The sequence below is a fragment of the Nannospalax galili genome, unplaced genomic scaffold (assembly GCF_000622305.1).
Source record: "Nannospalax galili isolate Female #2095 unplaced genomic scaffold, S.galili_v1.0 scaffold456, whole genome shotgun sequence".
NCBI classification, from domain to species: Eukaryota; Metazoa; Chordata; class Mammalia; order Rodentia; family Spalacidae; genus Nannospalax; species Nannospalax galili.
The window spans coordinates 443,123-461,154 of NW_008337055.1; the positions used below are offsets into that span (position 1 = coordinate 443,123).

An 18,032-nucleotide genomic window follows, 5' to 3' on the forward strand; every position below is an offset into this window, starting at 1 on the left:
GTTGAAGTACAGCTAGTGCTTAACCTCTGAGCCAACCATCCAGACCCAGTGCAAGAATGCTCTTCATGTATTTCATGTATCCATCCATCCATCCATCCATCCATCCATCCATCCATCCATACATTGACAGGGCCGCCATAACCTTGACTTCCTGGAACTTAACCCAGATTAGCATCGAACTCACAGCAATCCTATCTCGTTGGCCTCCTTTGTGCTAGAATTACAGGCCCTAATCACTGCCAGGGATGGGAATGTAATCGAAATGGTTTCTAGGTACTGATTATGGAAGGGTTCTATTGACAAGATGGATCTCTACACTTATATTTATAAAGTTTATTGTAGTTACCAGTACAATCACTGGGGGAAGGGGGTTAAATTTGTAAGGCCTCACTTACCTACAAGCAAACACCCTGCCTTATTTCATATGGAAAAAAATGTCTTTTTAGGCATTACTTTATCAAAGATTAAAATGCAGAGAATCAAGTTCTGCCTGTTCTTCAGCTGCTTGGATTATTTTACACTTTCCTGTGAACGTGTTACATATACAGCGAGTGCAAACACTGCTGTAAATACCTTAGAACTTACTAGACTATCTATTCTCACCCTCACAAGACAGTACTGCACCCTGAAGTGGCCATTCTACAAAAAACCGTGACTGTATAACATAATCTGGAGGTTGCACAGAGGCAATTTACATTTAAAGTGGGACTTCAATTTCATTTGTAAAAGTCCTAAAAAATTTCAGAATGCCAGCACTTTACTGAGAAGGTGAGTGGCTCTGAAAAGAGCCTTTGTTCTAAAACGGTTCCGGCTTATTTGCCCTTGGCCTTGTGGTGGCTCTCGGTCTTCTTGGGCAGCAGCACGGCCTGGATGTTGGGCAGGACGCCGCCCTGCGCGATGGTGACGCGGCCCAGCAGCTTGTTGAGCTCCTCGTCGTTGCGGATGGCCAGCTGCAGGTGGCGCGGGATGATGCGCGTCTTCTTGTTGTCGCGGGCCGCGTTGCCCGCCAGCTCCAGGATCTCGGCCGTCAGGTACTCCAGCACGGCCGCCAGGTAGACCGGGGCGCCGGCGCCCACCCGCTCCGAGTAGTTGCCCTTGCGCAGCAGCCGGTGCACGCGGCCCACGGGGAACTGCAGGCCGGCCCGGGACGAGCGGGTCTTGGCCTTGGCGCGCGCCTTGCCGCCCTGTTTGCCGCGTCCAGACATCGTAGAAATAAAGCTATAAGAGTCGTTCCAGCCTACACCCAAATACTCGCTGCAGATGAATTTATAGTCAACGCAGGGCGCGAAAAGTGAGCGATTTCATTGGCCAGGATTTAAATATTCACTTAAGCCAATGGCATCGTATGTTTGGAAGATGCCTATTTTGATTGGGTAGCGTGTAGATGACGTTTCCAGATGCGCCACATAGCTTAGGCACAACGTTGCATAAACTACAGCTGGAGCAGAGACTATCTTATCACCACTTTGGCTTGGCAGTTTCCTCTCCTTTTCTACCATGCCCGAGCCCGCGAAGTCAGCGCCCGCCCCGAAGAAGGGCTCCAAGAAGGCGGTGACCAAGGCGCAGAAGAAGGACGGCAAGAAGCGCAAGCGCAGCCGCAAGGAGAGCTACTCGGTGTACGTGTACAAGGTGCTGAAGCAGGTGCACCCCGACACGGGCATCTCGTCCAAGGCCATGGGCATCATGAACTCGTTCGTCAACGACATCTTCGAGCGCATCGCGGGCGAGGCGTCGCGCCTGGCGCACTACAACAAGCGCTCGACCATCACGTCCCGGGAGATCCAGACGGCCGTGCGCCTGCTGCTGCCTGGGGAGCTGGCCAAGCACGCCGTGTCCGAGGGCACCAAGGCCGTCACCAAGTACACCAGCTCCAAGTGAGCGCGCGCAGCGCCCTGAACCCAAAGGCTCTTTTCAGAGCCACTCATGTCTTCACTTATAGAGTAGTAGCACTTTCATATCGTCTTTCAGAAATTCAGCAGAACAGCATGTAAAAACGTCTTGTGTATGTGGAGTGTTTACTTCTATGGCTTGCCCTAACTTTTAGCAAGCTTTAGCGATTTAATGTTTCCCTTTATTATGATTTCAAGCCGTACAGCAAATAGCCCACTACTTTTGAGGACCTGCTACATATAATGGATTCAGTCATGCAGTTTTCTCAGCTTTCAAGTACTTAAGTTTCGGAGGGTAATGTGGTTGCTGTGGATGTGGAAGACGGTGTTGACCTTCCTCAATCCTGACTTATGTTAACGTACACAATATGGTTTTCAGCAATTGTGTGGCATCCCGTGCCTAATTTTGTGCATAATGAGGTTTACAGCCTTTTGGTCTCTTGATTCCAGGTTGTTCCTTCCGTTTATCTGCAAATAAGTCCAATGTCAGTCCCTCTCAGTGTAGTCCGCCCTGCAGTGAATGGAGAAGCTGGACGCCGTTATTTTGTTCCTCCGTCCCACGTCGTTTTTGTTTTTATTAAAAAGTCAAAATCGACTAAGGATTGTCAAAAAAGCTAGACTGCGGAGAAACTGGAGTCATGGGACATGTGAGAGGTTGCCAGGAAGGATGGAGGTATAGGCATGCATCTTCGAAAAGACCCGCCCCTTATGGAGATTCTGGTATGAAGGCTGGAATCAGGTGCCATGAAAGTGCTCAGTGGAGAGGACAATTGCTTTTTAACTTGTCCAGCTTCGGGGTGAAAATACCCAGCCCATATGGTTATATTCTCTATTGCAAAAATAAATAAATAAATAAAACCATGTCCAGCCTTGGAAGGCAAAAGAAAAATGAGGAGGAACCCAACAGAGGAATGCTTTTGGAAGCTCTTGTCAAGAAATTCCAATGGACTCTCATATGAACATTTAAAAATTGCCATTCTTTTTTCTTCTTCCCTGTCTAGAACTTGTAATGCTAATTACTCTTGCCTTTACTTCTTCACATCCCCTATTCACAATTCAAGGACTTTCTTTTCCCCCAGAGATAAGAGTTATGCAATTTGGGAGTCTTTTAGATAGACCCACTGAAGGGGTACTCCAATTGCCTTACCCTGCATCCCTGTTCAGCATGGAAGAAACCAGAGCAGTCTGCATGCCGATTCCCTACTGGCAATTTGGGTAACCTCTTCAGAGGATGGTGTGATAAGAATAGGAGGTAGGAATTGGCTAGGTAGTTAGTGTAAAAAGACCCCAAAGAAAAGTAATTAGTTTCTTGGCTAAAACTCACAGTGTGAGTTTGGGCCTCTTAGCAACATAGTCCGTTCTAAAGGCCAAAAACATCGAAAATATTTAGGAGCTTTTATCTAATCCTTAAAAGTATTTTAGGGTTGCCTCTTCAGCAGGGAGGGGGGGAGGAATTATAGAGTAGCCAAAAGCCCCATTAAAAAAAAATCAATCAATCAAAGAAGAAAGTACAGAAGTTATCAGAAAGAAGTGATAGAGAGATAAGGGAGGAGTTGGAGGGGAGGGAGTGGGCATGGATTTGCGTAAAATATCTTATATGCATGCATGAAATTCTAAATAAGTTATTTATTTTAAAAAATGAATCCATGTATTTATTTTTGGGATTGTATGGGTGTCTGTTTTGCAAGGTTGACCTCTTAGGCTACAAAAGTAGCAAGCTGCAAATGAGGAATCAGACATGTCGGTCAATTACCAATTTGTTTCACTTCCAGAATGTTCCTTAGGCACCTGGAATTGCCTTCCTTGCACCCACTGAAAAATCTGATGCTGGGCCCCTGAAACCCAAGGCTCTAAGTCTTGTGTCCCCTGCCTGCTGTGTGGCTCCTGTGCTGTCTGCTGTCTCAGGCACCATCTTTGCCTTTCAGGGTTCTAACACTAGTACAACATTTTGAGGGTTTTTTTGGAAGGTCCCTGACTTTATTGATCTAAAAAAGACTTTATAAAGACAGTGACTTTTCTGCTTTTTTTTTTTTTTTTTTTTTTTTTTTTTTTTTTTTTAATGAAGCCAAAAGATGAGGGAAGGAGGAAATTGAAGGACCAGGAATTCACTCAGGAAATTGGTAACTGTTGCCATGGAACTAACTACAGGGGAGGAGGGGAGGAAGGTCAATGCATACAAGGACAAGAATTCCAAAGAGGTTGAAATGTTGAGGGAAGAGAGCTCCCAGGACAAGGTGAAGTGCAGAACAGGTGTGTGTGAGGACAGCAGTCTTTGCCTTTGTGGAAGACAGGAAGGAACCCTTCATTGCAAACACCAGAGACTGGATGCTGGGTTGTGGGGGAGGGGAACTCAAAGGTCACAAGAAGGCATCACACCATTCTCAAAAGCACCCAAAGCAGTACCAGGACTGGTTGCCATTGGCACTACACGTGTCCTCCAGCCATTCCCGGAGAGTCTAACACCAGAACCTGCCAGGGTTCCCATCAGTCTTTCCAAACCCCTGTCTTCCAGCTCCTGAGGGGCCTAGGTCTTCACCAGTCTGCACCAGGCTCCACACTGGCTTCCTCTGGGTTCTGCCTCCTTGTCATCTTGATCAGGCTTCACTGGCAGCTCCTGCCCTGGTAATGGCTCTAACATAATGTCCTAGTTTGTTTCTTCATTCCTATGACAAAACACTCTGACCAAAACCAACTTGGGGAGGAAAGGGTTTATTCAGCTTACATCTTCAAGGTCACAGTTCATCGGGGAGCCCAAGGTAGGAACTCGGTGAAGGAACCTGGATGCAGGACCTGGAGCACAGGCTGTGGAGGATCACTGCTTACAAACTAGCTCCCCTGGCCCCTGCTCAGCCTGCTTTCTTATGCAACACAGGCCCACCACCCACAGTGGGCTGGGCCCTCCCACATAATTCAACAATCAAGAAGATGCCCCATAGACATGGCCACAGGCCAGTCCTATGGAGGAAATTCCCCAATTGAGGCTCCCTCAACCCAGGTGTGTCAAGTTGACACTAAAGTTATCCAGCACATATAACTTTTAGTAGAGATAATTATCTCTATAAAAAAATACCTAAAGAGTTTCTGGTTTCCTACTGGGTTATTTACTGGCCGATTAATTGGCCTCCCTAGGTACAAAAGTCTGTTTCTGTTTATAATAATGTGTTTGCTTGTTTGATTTCCTGTTTTCATCTGTGATCTAGTTGGTCACTGTCAGTGTTGATGCAGAAAGCATTTATCCCAAAAGCCAGGAAAGTTGGTATGAACTTTAGTGCATCATATAAGCCTCGCTTAGACTAATTAAAGCTTTCGTTTTAGCTGACTGAGAACCCTTAGCATTATTAAGGGGTCTGGGAATTTACATCAGTGGTACAACAAGTAGCTAAACATGAAGGAAAACAAGAGCCCAGGGGTTCTACCCAGAGACAGAGGGAGATGGGGGAGAGGGAGCAGGGCTAGGGAGGCAGAAGGACTTGTGGAATCCACAAAGAAAAGAGATGTAGTCTAGTTTAGTCCTTAATATATGCAGAAATAAGTCCTAAAAGCTGAAGATTTTTGTTGCTGTTTTAGTGGAAGTAGACTACATCTTTAAAAGGTATGGCACAGAAAATAACAGATGGTACTTGAATTCTGCCACATAAATGGATATTGTTTCTCATACTTTATTGTTTTCTTACAAGGAGAGAAAATTATTTTACTTGATTAACTTTAATTTTTATTTTACATGTATGAGTGTTTTACAGGTATTGCACAATGCCTGCAGAGGCCAGAAGAGGGCATCAGATCCACTGGAACTGGGGTTATAGACAGTATTTAGCTGCCATGTGGATGCTGGGAACCAAACCCAAGTCCTCTGCAAGAACAGCCAGTGTTGTTCTAAACCTCACTGAGGCATCTTTCTAGCCTCTATTAATGTTTTTAAATATAATAGTTACCGTGAAAATGAACAGTTTAGAGTGGTTTATTATAGTGTGATTATTCATGGACCTTTTTGAGTAAATTATTCCATCAAAATTCTTTTCTAATAAAATGATGCAGAATTTTTAATACATTGTATATATTAGTCACAAGTCATATCACAAACAAATATAGGAACTGCTGGTCCTAGAAACCAGCCATTCTGCTGTATGCAAAGTCAGACACCATAGCAGCCCTAGAAGTTAGCTAAAAGAAAGGAATTGCTAATGCTGATGAAAATGTAAGTGTGAAATTATATGAGCCTATGGTTTCTTTAATTAAATACAACTATAACTTTAATGTGTTCACACTTAAATTTAAATATATAATAGCTATAATTATCCTAAATAACATTACTGAATGAATTAATCAGTAATTTTCTATTGTTTAGTTGCCCAGAAAAATGCAAATTTATATTTAATTTTGTAAATAGGGAATTTTTTTTATATGTCTCACTGAACTAAAGTCAAAGTACTAGGGAGCTTGAGAGATGGTTCAGTGGTTAAAAGCACCGACTGCTCTTGCAGAGGACCCAGGTTCAGTTTCCAGCCGCCACATGGCAGCTAACAACTGTCTGTAACTCCAGTTCCAATGCCCTCTATTTAAGTGTACTGCATAACACGTGTACACTTAAATGCATGCAGGAAAACAGACACATAAAGTAAAATTCACAAAAAGAAAAAAAAATTAAAATAAGAGTGCTGGCTTGATTTTTTAACTAAACGGTTGAAGAACTAAAATTGATATCAAGCAAGGCCTGGTGGCACATGAATTTAATCCCAGCACTCGGGAGGCAGAGGCAGGTGGATCTTTGTGAGTTTGAGGCCAGCCTGGTCTACATAGCGAGTTCCAGACCAGCTGGGGCTATAAGGAGACCCTGTCTCAAAAAGACAAAAAAAGAAAAATGAGGAGGGGGCTGGGCAGATGGCTCAGTGGTTAAGAATACTTGCTGTTCTTCGGGAGGTTGGGTTCAATTCCCAACACCCATATGGCAACCGACAACCATCCATAGCTCCAATTCTGGGGGATACCCTCTTCTGGCCTCTGCGGGCATTGCATGCATGTGTACCTACATGCATGATGCAGGACATTCATACACATAAAATAATACAAATGATAAAGAAAATTGGTTTCAGTTCTTAACAACCCTTTCTGGGCAGAGGATCTCTTCTCTTCAGTTTCAAAGTGAGTGATTCTCTATTTTTTTAAAATATGTGTGAATATAATGTCTCCATGTAAACTTGTGATACAGTATACCTGTGGCAGTCAGAATAGGGCATTAGATTCCCCTGGAACTGGAGTTATGGACAATTGTTAGCCACCATGTGGGTACGGGGAATCGAACCCAGGCCCTCTGCAAGAACAGTGAGTGCTCCTAACTGCTGAGCCATTTCTCGAGCCCTGTAAATCTCTATTCTAATTCTCTCTCCCACAGACAACCTGCCAATGAATCCAGGAGTTGTAAAGTGGGCAGGATCCTAATGGAGTGGCTGTACCTGCCTGGGAGCTGATTCCTACTCAGGAAAGGTGGAATGAAGTAGGGCATAGGTTCAGATAAAATTCACGAAGTTCCTGTGCTTCCCTAAACCTTATATAGACTTCAGATGTTTAATTCTAAAAATACAGAAAACAAAATTTGAGCCTCGAATAGTGGTACCTGTAGTCCCAGGGATTGGGAGGTAGAGGAAAGAGGTTCTGGAGTTCAAGGTCAATTTTGGCTACTCTAGGCCCTGTATTTAGGGGGCTGGGGGGGCAGAGAGATGGAGTAGGGAAAACATAAAAGTCACATAGAGCTACTACTTTTCACTCCAGATTGTATTTCTTGTGTGTTATGTGGATGACTCTCTGCTGCATTTTAGTTGTATATTGGAAATGGAAATTTTTCATATTTCTGATAGAGGCCATACTATACAGCTATTTGACTGGATTGAAATTGAAAAACATTTATGCTGTTCACAACAGTTTATAACCTTAACCTAAAGTTTTTAATCACAGCAGTTATAAATTTTCATTATGATTTTGTATCTACATAGAACATAAAATTAGTGTTTGTATCTTAAGTAACATATTGTCTCATACACCAACTTCTTTTTCTCTGTGTAGGCTGCTGTATACTTTTTTACACCGCTGCAGATACACTTGCACCCACACCCAAATAAACTGCTCCTGCACCTTCACGTGCGAGCCGAAGACTAAGAGATGCGTGCCACCCTGCGCTCCCGTCACTTTACATGAATCCCAACTCCCGGTACTCTGCACGCCAAGGTATACAATGTGCCATGCCCAAGGCACAACCCTGAAATTTCCCTGGCGCCAATAGCAGCCATATTTCTTCCCTGCTCAGCCAGAATGCTCAAAAGTGATTAAGAGGTGGTAAGTATTGTAGTAAAGGATGGCCTGGGGCTAGATGGGCAAGAGACTAGAGAAACACAGCAAATATTTGAGAGCAAAGATTTTTCCATCCAGGCGTGGTGATGGTCACTAAATCCCAACACACCAGAAATAGGAGATTGAGCTCAAGATACCCTAGTCTATACTTCCAAGCCAGCTGGGGTTACAGGGAAAGTCTCAAGTAACAGAATCATTACAACACTTTTTAAATGAAATCTTAAGTGGCTCTGAAAAGAGCCTTTGGGTTCAGAGCGCTGCGCGCACTCACTTGGAACTGGTGTACTTGGTGACGGCCTTGGTGCCCTCGGACACGGCGTGCTTGGCCAGCTCCCCGGGCAGCAGCAGGCGCACGGCCGTCTGGATCTCCCGGGACGTGATGGTCGAGCGCTTGTTGTAGTGTGCCAGGCGCGACGCCTCGCCCGCGATGCGCTCGAAGATGTCGTTGACGAACGAGTTCATGATGCCCATGGCCTTGGACGAGATGCCCGTGTCGGGGTGCACCTGCTTCAACACCTTGTACACGTACACCGAGTAGCTCTCCTTGCGGCTGCGCTTGCGCTTCTTGCCGTCCTTCTTCTGCGCCTTGGTCACGGCCTTCTTGGAGCCCTTCTTCGGGGCGGGCGCTGACTTCGCGGGATCCGGCATGGTACCAAACGACAGAAAACGATGCTTACCTAAGAGTAGAATAGGAAGGCTCCCTACTGGCTGGGCTTTTATAGAGGGTCTATGCAAATAAGGGTGTCAAGAACAGCCTACATTGATTTGAAAAAACATTAGTGACGACATTATGCAAATATGATTGCACCATGTCTCTTCTATTGGCTAGAGAGCAAAACATAATTTTAGCCAATCAAAGCTCACTATTTCCACTTCCACTTAACACTATAAGTAGCTTGTTCTTGCACGCCAGAACCAGAACTTCCTAGTTCTTCTGTTTTCATTTGTTCCTTTCTAGTAATGTCCGGACGCGGCAAGCAGGGCGGTAAGGCGCGCGCCAAGGCTAAGACCCGCTCGTCCCGGGCTGGCCTGCAGTTCCCCGTGGGCCGCGTGCACCGGCTGCTGCGCAAGGGCAACTACTCGGAGCGGGTGGGCGCCGGCGCCCCGGTCTACCTGGCGGCCGTGCTGGAGTACCTGACGGCCGAGATCCTGGAGCTGGCGGGCAACGCGGCCCGCGACAACAAGAAGACGCGCATCATCCCGCGCCACCTGCAGCTGGCCATCCGCAACGACGAGGAGCTCAACAAGCTGCTGGGCCGCGTCACCATCGCGCAGGGCGGCGTCCTGCCCAACATCCAGGCCGTGCTGCTGCCCAAGAAGACCGAGAGCCACCACAAGGCCAAGGGCAAATAAGCCGGAACCGTTTTAGAACAAAGGCTCTTTTCAGAGCCACCCACTTAGTCCTTAAAAGAGCCCGCTTTTTGCATCTTTTGTCACCTTTAATCTGACACTGGATCCTTAAAAGCGTATGTAAAAAGTTTAAGACTACCATTTCGTAGCTATGCAGGACTGAAAATTGCAATAGTTTTCAAATATGTGATGCCACCGTCTGGTCTGACTGGAGTTATTTGGCTCTTTAGGTCCCCATCCAGTTTTCTCCATGGACACCCCTGTCCCGTTGATAGTTTTCAAGTTTTGCTCAATTTTTATTCTACTTTTAAGTATATTCTCAGAAGTGGACTTCTGCGACTGAGCGACTTGATTGATCTGTGCTCAGATTACCTCAGATCAAGGTTGAACGAAAGTCTGGGTTTTTGTTTCCTGCCAGTTTTAGTTATTCCACAAGGAAAAGTACACATTTACCAACGTTAAAAGAGGGCCCGAAACCGGCAGTAGTGGCGCACGCCTTTAATCCCAGCACTTGAGGGGCAGATTAAGGCGGATCTCTGATCGAGGCCAGCCTGGTCTACAGAGTTCCAGGCCAGCTGAGGCTGCGGGGTCAATGTAAATGGTCACAATAAATTTAAAACAACACTGATTTAGAAACAAAGCTCCCCCATACACACATTTAAATTTTGATGTGAAGTTGGCTTTTCTGGTGATCCAGGAAGACAAACATCGCTTGACCAATCATGTGTAGCCCGCGCCTTTCAAAAAGTTGATGGGAGTTTCTGGCGCAAAAATTTGAAAATGTTAGTAAGCAAACATTCTAACAAGTGGCAAACCGTGTGCGAGACCCGGACTGCTTTTCTCTGGCGTAGGCATTACTCATCGTACCGGAGAAAGGCTGACGAGGTCCTAGGAAACTGCTTGGCCTAAAACTGCAAGGGCGGTGGGGGGGGGCAGCTTGCGGTGATGGGGAAGTGAAATCCACCACCAATGAGGTCGCTGCGCTAATGAGCAAGTGCTCCAATCAGAACGAGACTCGTTTTATATATATACGCAGGTAAGAGGGTGTTAGATTTCAGTATACAGAAGCTCCTGCTTTCCGTGGTTCGCTATGGCTCGAACCAAGCAGACGGCCCGCAAGTCCACCGGCGGCAAGGCCCCGCGCAAGCAGCTGGCCACCAAGGCCGCCCGCAAGAGCGCGCCGGCCACCGGCGGCGTGAAGAAGCCGCACCGCTACCGGCCCGGCACCGTGGCGCTGCGCGAGATCCGGCGCTACCAGAAGTCCACCGAGCTGCTGATCCGCAAGCTGCCGTTCCAGCGCCTGGTGCGCGAGATCGCGCAGGACTTCAAGACCGACCTGCGCTTCCAGAGCTCGGCCGTGATGGCGCTGCAGGAGGCCAGCGAGGCCTACCTGGTGGGGCTGTTCGAGGACACCAACTTGTGCGCCATCCACGCCAAGCGCGTCACCATCATGCCCAAGGACATCCAGCTGGCGCGCCGCATCCGCGGGGAGAGGGCGTAAACAGATACGACTAGTGACCGCTGAACCCAAAGGCTCTTTTCAGAGCCAACATCTTTTCTACAAAGGAGCTGTGTGTTCCTCTTAGCCTCAGTAGAAACCGCGCAGCGCTAACTGGTCCTGTAAAAGGCTTCTTATGGCATGGCATGGCATACCTGTTTTAGTATTGTCTAGGGTTGATTAGGTTCTTGGCCACTTTTCTTTAGGGTCAGGTTATTTCCTAGAGGTTGGATTTGGTGGTCTTTGCTTTGGGGTTTTACAGTGGCCCACTAGTTTCTTTGAACTTGCCTGTTCCTTCGAATTTCAGTATCCCAAAGCTGGCTTTAATTTGACTTTAGATTCTCCTGCCTCGTGTGTGCAGAGATGATACAACAGGCTAACTAGTGTGAGGTGAAGAGTGAGCTGAGAATCCCAAAGCAGACGTCATGCTGTTGTGCCTTGCACCCTGACAATTGAACTGTCACACTTGGTCTGTTAGATCAACCAGCTAGCACCCAAACAGGGCCCACCAGGCCCCTCTTACAGGCTTATCAACAAATGGGGTGTTCGAGTAGCAAAATGAGCTGTATGTATCACACTTGTCCTTGATCCCAGCAGAACTAACATATAATTTTCTTTGTGTAATAGTCAAGCTGGGTATAATAACGGAACAGCAATAAAAATATAAAAACAAATAGCCGTTGGGTAAGACACCAGCTCAATGTAAGTCATCTTTTGGACTGCCATGGTAAGTGTGCTTGTGCTGTACCCTCACGGTGTCCATAGGCAGCAGGTGAACTGTTGAGACATGACAGTGAGGGACATCTCAGGAACTGGGGGCTCCAGAGTTCACCTTCCCTGTGTCCTTCACATCAGAAAAGCCACCCAGCTGCACCACTACCCTGCTATCCTCAGATGGAGAAGTGATTATCCTGCCCAGACTCATTCCATTTGCACATAGTGTAGCCCTGAAGCGCTCCCTTCGTGAAATATTCTCCCAGAAAAGCCTAGACTATCATGATGACTTTAAAAATGATTAGCATTGCAGGCTGAGGACAGTCTTGGTAAGGTGATGGTCCTCATATAGATGACAGTTGTTGAAAACGTGAGAACTAACGGAAAAAAGGAGAAAAGGAGAGCAGGGAAGAAATGATCTCATGGCATTCCTGGGACAAGCAAGAATTTGTATGGGAAGATCAAGTCTGGGCAAAACTCCTCAAAGTAAAAAGAAATGGCCAGTTGATGCGTTGGCAAACAGAAACTCTTGCTGAATTTGATCCTAGGATCCCAGAGTAGAAGGAGGGAACTGACTCCAGAAAGTTGCCCTTCGACCTCTACAGGTACACTGTGACACATATGCCTATACACACACATACACACACACACACACACACACACACACACACACACACACACAAATTTAAAAATAAAATAGCCTAGACCTGCCTTGATTAATGCATGTCTCAACCTCAGCAGAGAAGCTTCCTTATACAGCAGATGGTGATTAACAGAGAACCACAACAGGCCAACGTGCAGAGAACAAGAGGCTGCAGGGTGCTCATCCCTGAACAGGACGCCTGGACCACACTTCTGTCTCCCAAGACTCATTGCAGAAGAGGAGGCAGAAAGATCGTCAAGAGCCAGAGGAGGTGGATGACCCCAAGGAAACAGAGTTTTCCAGACAGCTGATCAGTTACTCATATGAACTCTTAGCAATGGTGACACAGCATGTACTAGTGCCATGTGAGCTCAAGCTAGACAAAATTCCAGCATAGATGTGGGGAAGTAGGTAAGAAACCCCAACTCTACCTGAGGAGCTATTGACAATCAATGGCTCCTGAGAAGGGGAGAATCAGTCTCATTCAAGAGTGAGACCAGGGTGACCAGATTCCTGTGGATAAACCACACTGAAGGGTATTTGGGGGTCACAAATGTGGCTCTATAGGTTGTGTGTGTGTGTGTAGAGAAATTTGGTGGGAGGTTAGTAAGGGGGTTGCAGATATGGGAGGTGATCTGAATATGATCAAAATATAATTGTACGAAATTCAAAAAAATTGATAGAAAAGGAAAAGAAGACATATGCAAAAACAGCGGAAACAAATACAGCGGTGCTGTAGACGACTACCCTCAGGTAGACAGAGACCATCTTCCCAAGCTTGGTGGGGTCTGCTCGCGTAAGGTCATCAGACCTGAGGTTGTTCACTGTTGGGCCGGAGAGATAGCTCAGTGATTAAGAACACTGAGTGCTCTTTCAGAGGACCTGGGTTCCAGTCCCAGCATCCACAGGGCAGCTAACAACCATCTGTAACTGCAGTTCCAGGGGATCCAAAGCCTTCTTCTGACCTCTGCAGGCATTGTAGGTATGTAGGTGCACTTATATACATGCAGGCAATATACTCATACACACAAAATAAAAATAATGAAAATACAATTTTAAATAGCTGAGCTTGTTCACTGTTTACCACCCAGCAAAGAAGGGAGGAGCAGGAAGAGTCATGAGACCCTCACCTGGAAGTCCAGCCACACCTCCCAACCAACCAGTCCACTCTAGTTGTAAGTAGCCTGGGGCGGGGCTAAGACTGTATGAGCTGGGGAAACTGAGGCCAGGCTCTCCAGTCATTTTGTGTGGTTACGGGGAAGCCATCATCCAAGCTTGGATGAGGACTTTCTGGTGTAGCCTTAATGTGTGTATGTGTGTGGGGGGGTCAACTCCCAAACTCCTTTAATAACCCTTCACCTTTTACTTTGTAAGTAAGTCCATTAAACTCACTGGTGTCCCAGGCTGCAGTCTGGTGAAATCATAATTTGGTTTGTCATTGAGACAAAGGGAGGTAGGTGTTTACATGGCCCCTGTCACCCCTACATAAGGAATTTTAGGAATAGGTGAGCAAGTGGGAAACACCATAGTCTGACACGTCTGAGATCCAGTTTTTGGAGGAAGCTGGAAACCACACAAAACGTAATGAGTCTGAGTTCTAGGAAATGCATGACTTGGAGGGGGGCCGTCAGGTGCTGGGGACGATCCCGATGATCTCACTATCTCCGCAGAGGCTTGGCTACTCCACTGTCTGTGGCTGTGCTGAGAGAGTGTGCATCTATTGGTCTAAGGAAAATAAAAATATATTCAGGAGAATATTCTTGTAGCTTTGATGATTAAACTTAATGTTAACTGCTTATAAATTCCAAATAGAGAGTAAAATCTTTGAGTGTGCATTCGCTGTTTATTGAGCACATGCTTTCCTCATGGCTTTAAATGGTTTTATAGTTGTTTTCCTGCAGCAAGAAGAGGTAGAGTTGGCTCAGCTCTGCTAATCATGGGTGTTCTCCACGGTCAGCCACAGTTGCTTTCCAGCATCATGAGTAAGTTTTGTGAAGATAAACCCTGTATCGCCTTTCTTTAGACCTGGTCTCTTGCCTCCATTTCAAACTCATAGGTAGGGCCCAATTGCTGGGCATCTCCTTCATCTTCCTGTGGAAGAATCTCAAGATACCCACCTTAATCAATGTTACACTACTGCAATTACCATCCATAAATATTCTACTGACAACACTGTCCTATTGATACTTCTGTTAGTGTTGTCACAAAATGCAGTCCATCACTATATTTGGTGAATTCTCCCTAAATCTATCATCATTTGTTTTCTATCATGATTGTAATTCTGGGGGGTAGGAGAATAGGGTAGTGTATTAGTTACTTTTCTGTTGCTGGGATAGAAACACCATGACTAAGGGAACTTATAAAATGAAGTGTTGATTTAGCTTACGGTTCAAAAGGGGCAAGACTATCATGGTGAGGAGGCATGGTGGCAGATGTGGCTGGAGTAGGAGCAGAGGCTAAGCGCTCACATCTTTAAGCAGGCATGGGAAGCAGAGAGTGACTGGAGATTGAGGAAAGCTTAAGAACTCTCTAAGCCTGGCCCCAGTGAGGTGCTTCCTCCAGCATGGCCACACCTCTAAGACCTCCCAAACAGCACACCAACTGGGGACAAAATGTCCAAATACTGGGAGGCTGTGAGGGACACTCTCCTTCAAACCAGCACAGGTGGAGAGTGAGGTCAGGCAGGCCTTCCTGAAAGCTGAAAGTTAGCATATGAAAAGAACAATCTGGCAAAGAAGAAAGCTGAGAGCTGCCCCCCCCCACCTGTCACTCTTGTAACATCTGATGGTGACCTATGGGTCATTATTACAGTAAGAAGCACCTCCTGTGGAGATTTAAGATACTTACTAGACACGCCCTGGATGATGGTGTGTGTAAAACTGCATTTAGCAGGAGGGTAAGAAAGCCCACAGTACAAAAATGACCCAAGTGTCATGTCATTTTATATAAAATCCCCATCTCTTTGTCCAGCAGGCCTTTTGAGTTTCTGAACTTTTTCCTTGCTTTGACCTGCTTCCTTGATTAGGTATGTACTCTTTTTTAAAATATACTTTTTACTTATTATTTCTATGTTTTATTTGTGTATTGCCTACTTGTGTGTGAGTACACCTATGTTGTGCAATGCCCTCAGAAGACAGAAGGTGTTGGACTGCCTGGAACTGGAGTTACAGATGGTTGTTAGCCAACCATGTGGGTGTTGGGAATCCAGTCTGGTCCTCTGAAAGAGTAGCCAGTGCTCTTAACTGCTGAGCCATCTCTCCAGGCCCTATACTCTCTCTTAATAAACTGTTCCTGCTTCTGCTGCAACTGTGTGTGTGTGTCTGTTCAATTCTTTGCTCATTAACACAAGAACCTGAAACTTCCAGCAAATGCCCTCTGAACCCTGGCATCTACCAATACCACTGCCTCTTCTGTTTCTTATTCACACTGGCCATTTTTCACAGCCTTCTCGTGGTCTTGGACTTCTTACTTGTCTGACCTCCAATACCTTTTCTTCATTGTCCTGAGCAAAATTTTCTTCTAAGTAACTTCAAATTTTTATGTCTCACATTCTTGCAATTTTGGAATTTAAGAGACTTTGCTCTTTTTTTGACACAGGGTGTCCCTGTAGTCCCAGCTGGCCTGGATTCACTATGGAGACCCGGCTAGCCTTGAACTCACAGAGATCCATCTACCTCTGCCTCCCAAGTGCTGGGATTAAAGGCATGCACCATCATGCCAGGCCTTGAGGCATTGCTCTTTTTATACTACTTAAAGTCTCTCTCTGGCCTAGAATCACTCTTGTGGCAATCAGGTTCAATAGAACTAGCACAAAAGTTGCAAAAATACTGTCTTGTATTTGATATGGGTTTTGTCTCGACAAACTGTATGATCTTGGTCAAATCACGTAATATTTCAGTTTCTTTTTCTATGTTTCTCCATTTCTTTTCTTTCGCCTCCACCTTTCTTTAAACTTAAGCTATACTTAAGCTATATATATGCTGTGTGTGCATGACTGTGGAGGTCAGAAGAGGGTATTTGGAGCCCCTGGAGATGGAATTAGAGGTAGTTGTGAACTGCCCAATGTGGGTGGGGAGAACCAAGCTTGAGTCTTCAGGAAAAGCAGTAAGTGCTCTAAACTGCTGAACCATCTCTTCAGCCCCCCAAGCTACACTTATTTAATCAGTCTGAATGTTTATAGGTATCATTTCCTGTCTCTGAAACTTGATGAGATCTTTTTTTTTTTTTTTCCTTTTGAAGAGTTCTGCTTATAGGCTCAGCTGGCCTGGAAATTGCTATGTAGATCAGGTTGGTCTCAGTCTCACAGGGATCCTCCTGCTTAGGCCTCCAGAGTGCAGGGATTAAAGGTCTGTTTGATCACACCTGGGTCACTTTTCTTGTTTTTAATTCCTATCTTTTTAAGGTCATTTTAGTGTTTCATGCACTCTGTATATTTTTAAAGCTTGCTAGTGAAATGGAGACAACCAGCAGTATGGAGGTGGTCTTAGAGACCGGACATGTAGTCTTGTATATAAAAGCCTTGCTATTTTCAGTGGTGGTTGTGGTGGCCGTCGAAATGCACGTGTGGCTCCAGGACACCCCTCCCCCACATGTTGCTCATTTTAGATAAGAGGTTGGGGGTCTCATACCGAGTTAAGGTACACTATGAAACGTGTACCTTGTTTGATTTTCTCCCATTGAGCTCTAAAGGGACTATGCTTCCTTTTCTAAGAACTTCAATCCTTGTACTGATCTAGGTAGGTATATTTTATGTCTAGGAACCATATTTTCGTTTGTTCTTTTTTTGAGATAGGGGCTTCCTGTAGCCCCACCCAGTCTGGAACTCACTATGTAGACTGGGCTGGCCTTGAACTCAGAGATTCCCTGGCTCTGCCTCTGGAGTGCTGAGACTAAAGGTAAGCGCCACCATGCCCAGTGGAACCATATTTTTGTTTGTGATAAACTGAAGAAATAGAAAACCCTGGGGCTTTTAGTCTCTTTCATATTATGGAGACATAATTCAGGCAGCAAAATGATCCTTTATAACAATACAGAAGAGGGAAAGAACAGCATTTATCACCCAGAAATCAGTAACAGAGCTACATGCTCATATGATGTATAAATGGGACTTGGAAATCTGGACAGCAGTGTCCTGTGTCATTCATGCCTTATAAAGTGGAGCAGAGGGGGAACAGGAACTCTAATCCACTCTAGAGGTAAGGGCTTCATCTGACAATCTTCTATGTATCTGGAGAGTCCCAAGCTGACTCCTCGAGATTAGTCATATCTCATATATACATGTTATTTGACCCAACACCTTACAGCTATTGCTGCTTAATTAAGTTTGGAGACTGGCTTTAATCTCTGTAAAGTTTCATCTCTCTTTTTGAGAATCTCCCTATAACCCTGGCTGGCTTGGAGCTCACTATGTAGAAACAGGCTAGCCTCGAACTCACAGAGATCTGCCTGCCTTTGCCTCCCAAGTGGTGGGATTAAACGTTTGTACCACCACGGCTGGTGATCAGGCCCCGTTTTTTTTTTTTTTTTTTTTTTTTTTTTTGAGACAGGGTCTCCCTGTAGGCCCAGCTGGCCTGGGATTCACTATATAGATGAGTCT

At 45.7% G+C, this 18,032-nt stretch overlaps 5 protein-coding genes across 5 annotated transcripts; 3 read left to right on the forward strand and 2 right to left on the reverse strand.

Moving 5' to 3' along the window:
* Nucleotides 1–645: 645 nt before the first annotated feature.
* Nucleotides 646–1,340, reverse strand: LOC103733098 (histone H2A type 1-B/E). Its single transcript, XM_008831863.2, has one exon. It carries the CDS (start codon nucleotides 1,203–1,205, stop codon nucleotides 813–815), a length of 393 nt encoding a protein of 130 aa, XP_008830085.1. The 5' UTR covers nucleotides 1,206–1,340; the 3' UTR covers nucleotides 646–812.
* A 129-nt stretch (nucleotides 1,341–1,469) lies between these two features.
* Nucleotides 1,470–1,919, forward strand: LOC103733099 (histone H2B type 1). Its single transcript, XM_008831865.3, has one exon. It carries the CDS (start codon nucleotides 1,498–1,500, stop codon nucleotides 1,876–1,878), a length of 381 nt encoding a protein of 126 aa, XP_008830087.1. The 5' UTR covers nucleotides 1,470–1,497; the 3' UTR covers nucleotides 1,879–1,919.
* A 4,943-nt stretch (nucleotides 1,920–6,862) lies between these two features.
* On the reverse strand, nucleotides 6,863–8,923 carry LOC103733100 (histone H2B type 1-H). The gene has a single exon (XM_029562997.1). The coding sequence runs from the start codon at nucleotides 8,877–8,879 to the stop codon at nucleotides 8,499–8,501; it is 381 nt and encodes a 126-aa protein (XP_029418857.1). The 5' UTR covers nucleotides 8,880–8,923; the 3' UTR covers nucleotides 6,863–8,498.
* A 244-nt stretch (nucleotides 8,924–9,167) lies between these two features.
* LOC103733101 (histone H2A type 1-B/E) lies at nucleotides 9,168–9,619 on the forward strand. Its single transcript, XM_008831867.2, has one exon. It carries the CDS (start codon nucleotides 9,192–9,194, stop codon nucleotides 9,582–9,584), a length of 393 nt encoding a protein of 130 aa, XP_008830089.1. The 5' UTR covers nucleotides 9,168–9,191; the 3' UTR covers nucleotides 9,585–9,619.
* Nucleotides 9,620–10,655: 1,036 nt separating this feature from the next.
* On the forward strand, nucleotides 10,656–11,177 carry LOC103733102 (histone H3). The gene has a single exon (XM_008831868.2). The coding sequence runs from the start codon at nucleotides 10,672–10,674 to the stop codon at nucleotides 11,080–11,082; it is 411 nt and encodes a 136-aa protein (XP_008830090.1). The 5' UTR covers nucleotides 10,656–10,671; the 3' UTR covers nucleotides 11,083–11,177.
* The last annotated feature ends 6,855 nt before the right edge of the window (nucleotides 11,178–18,032 follow it).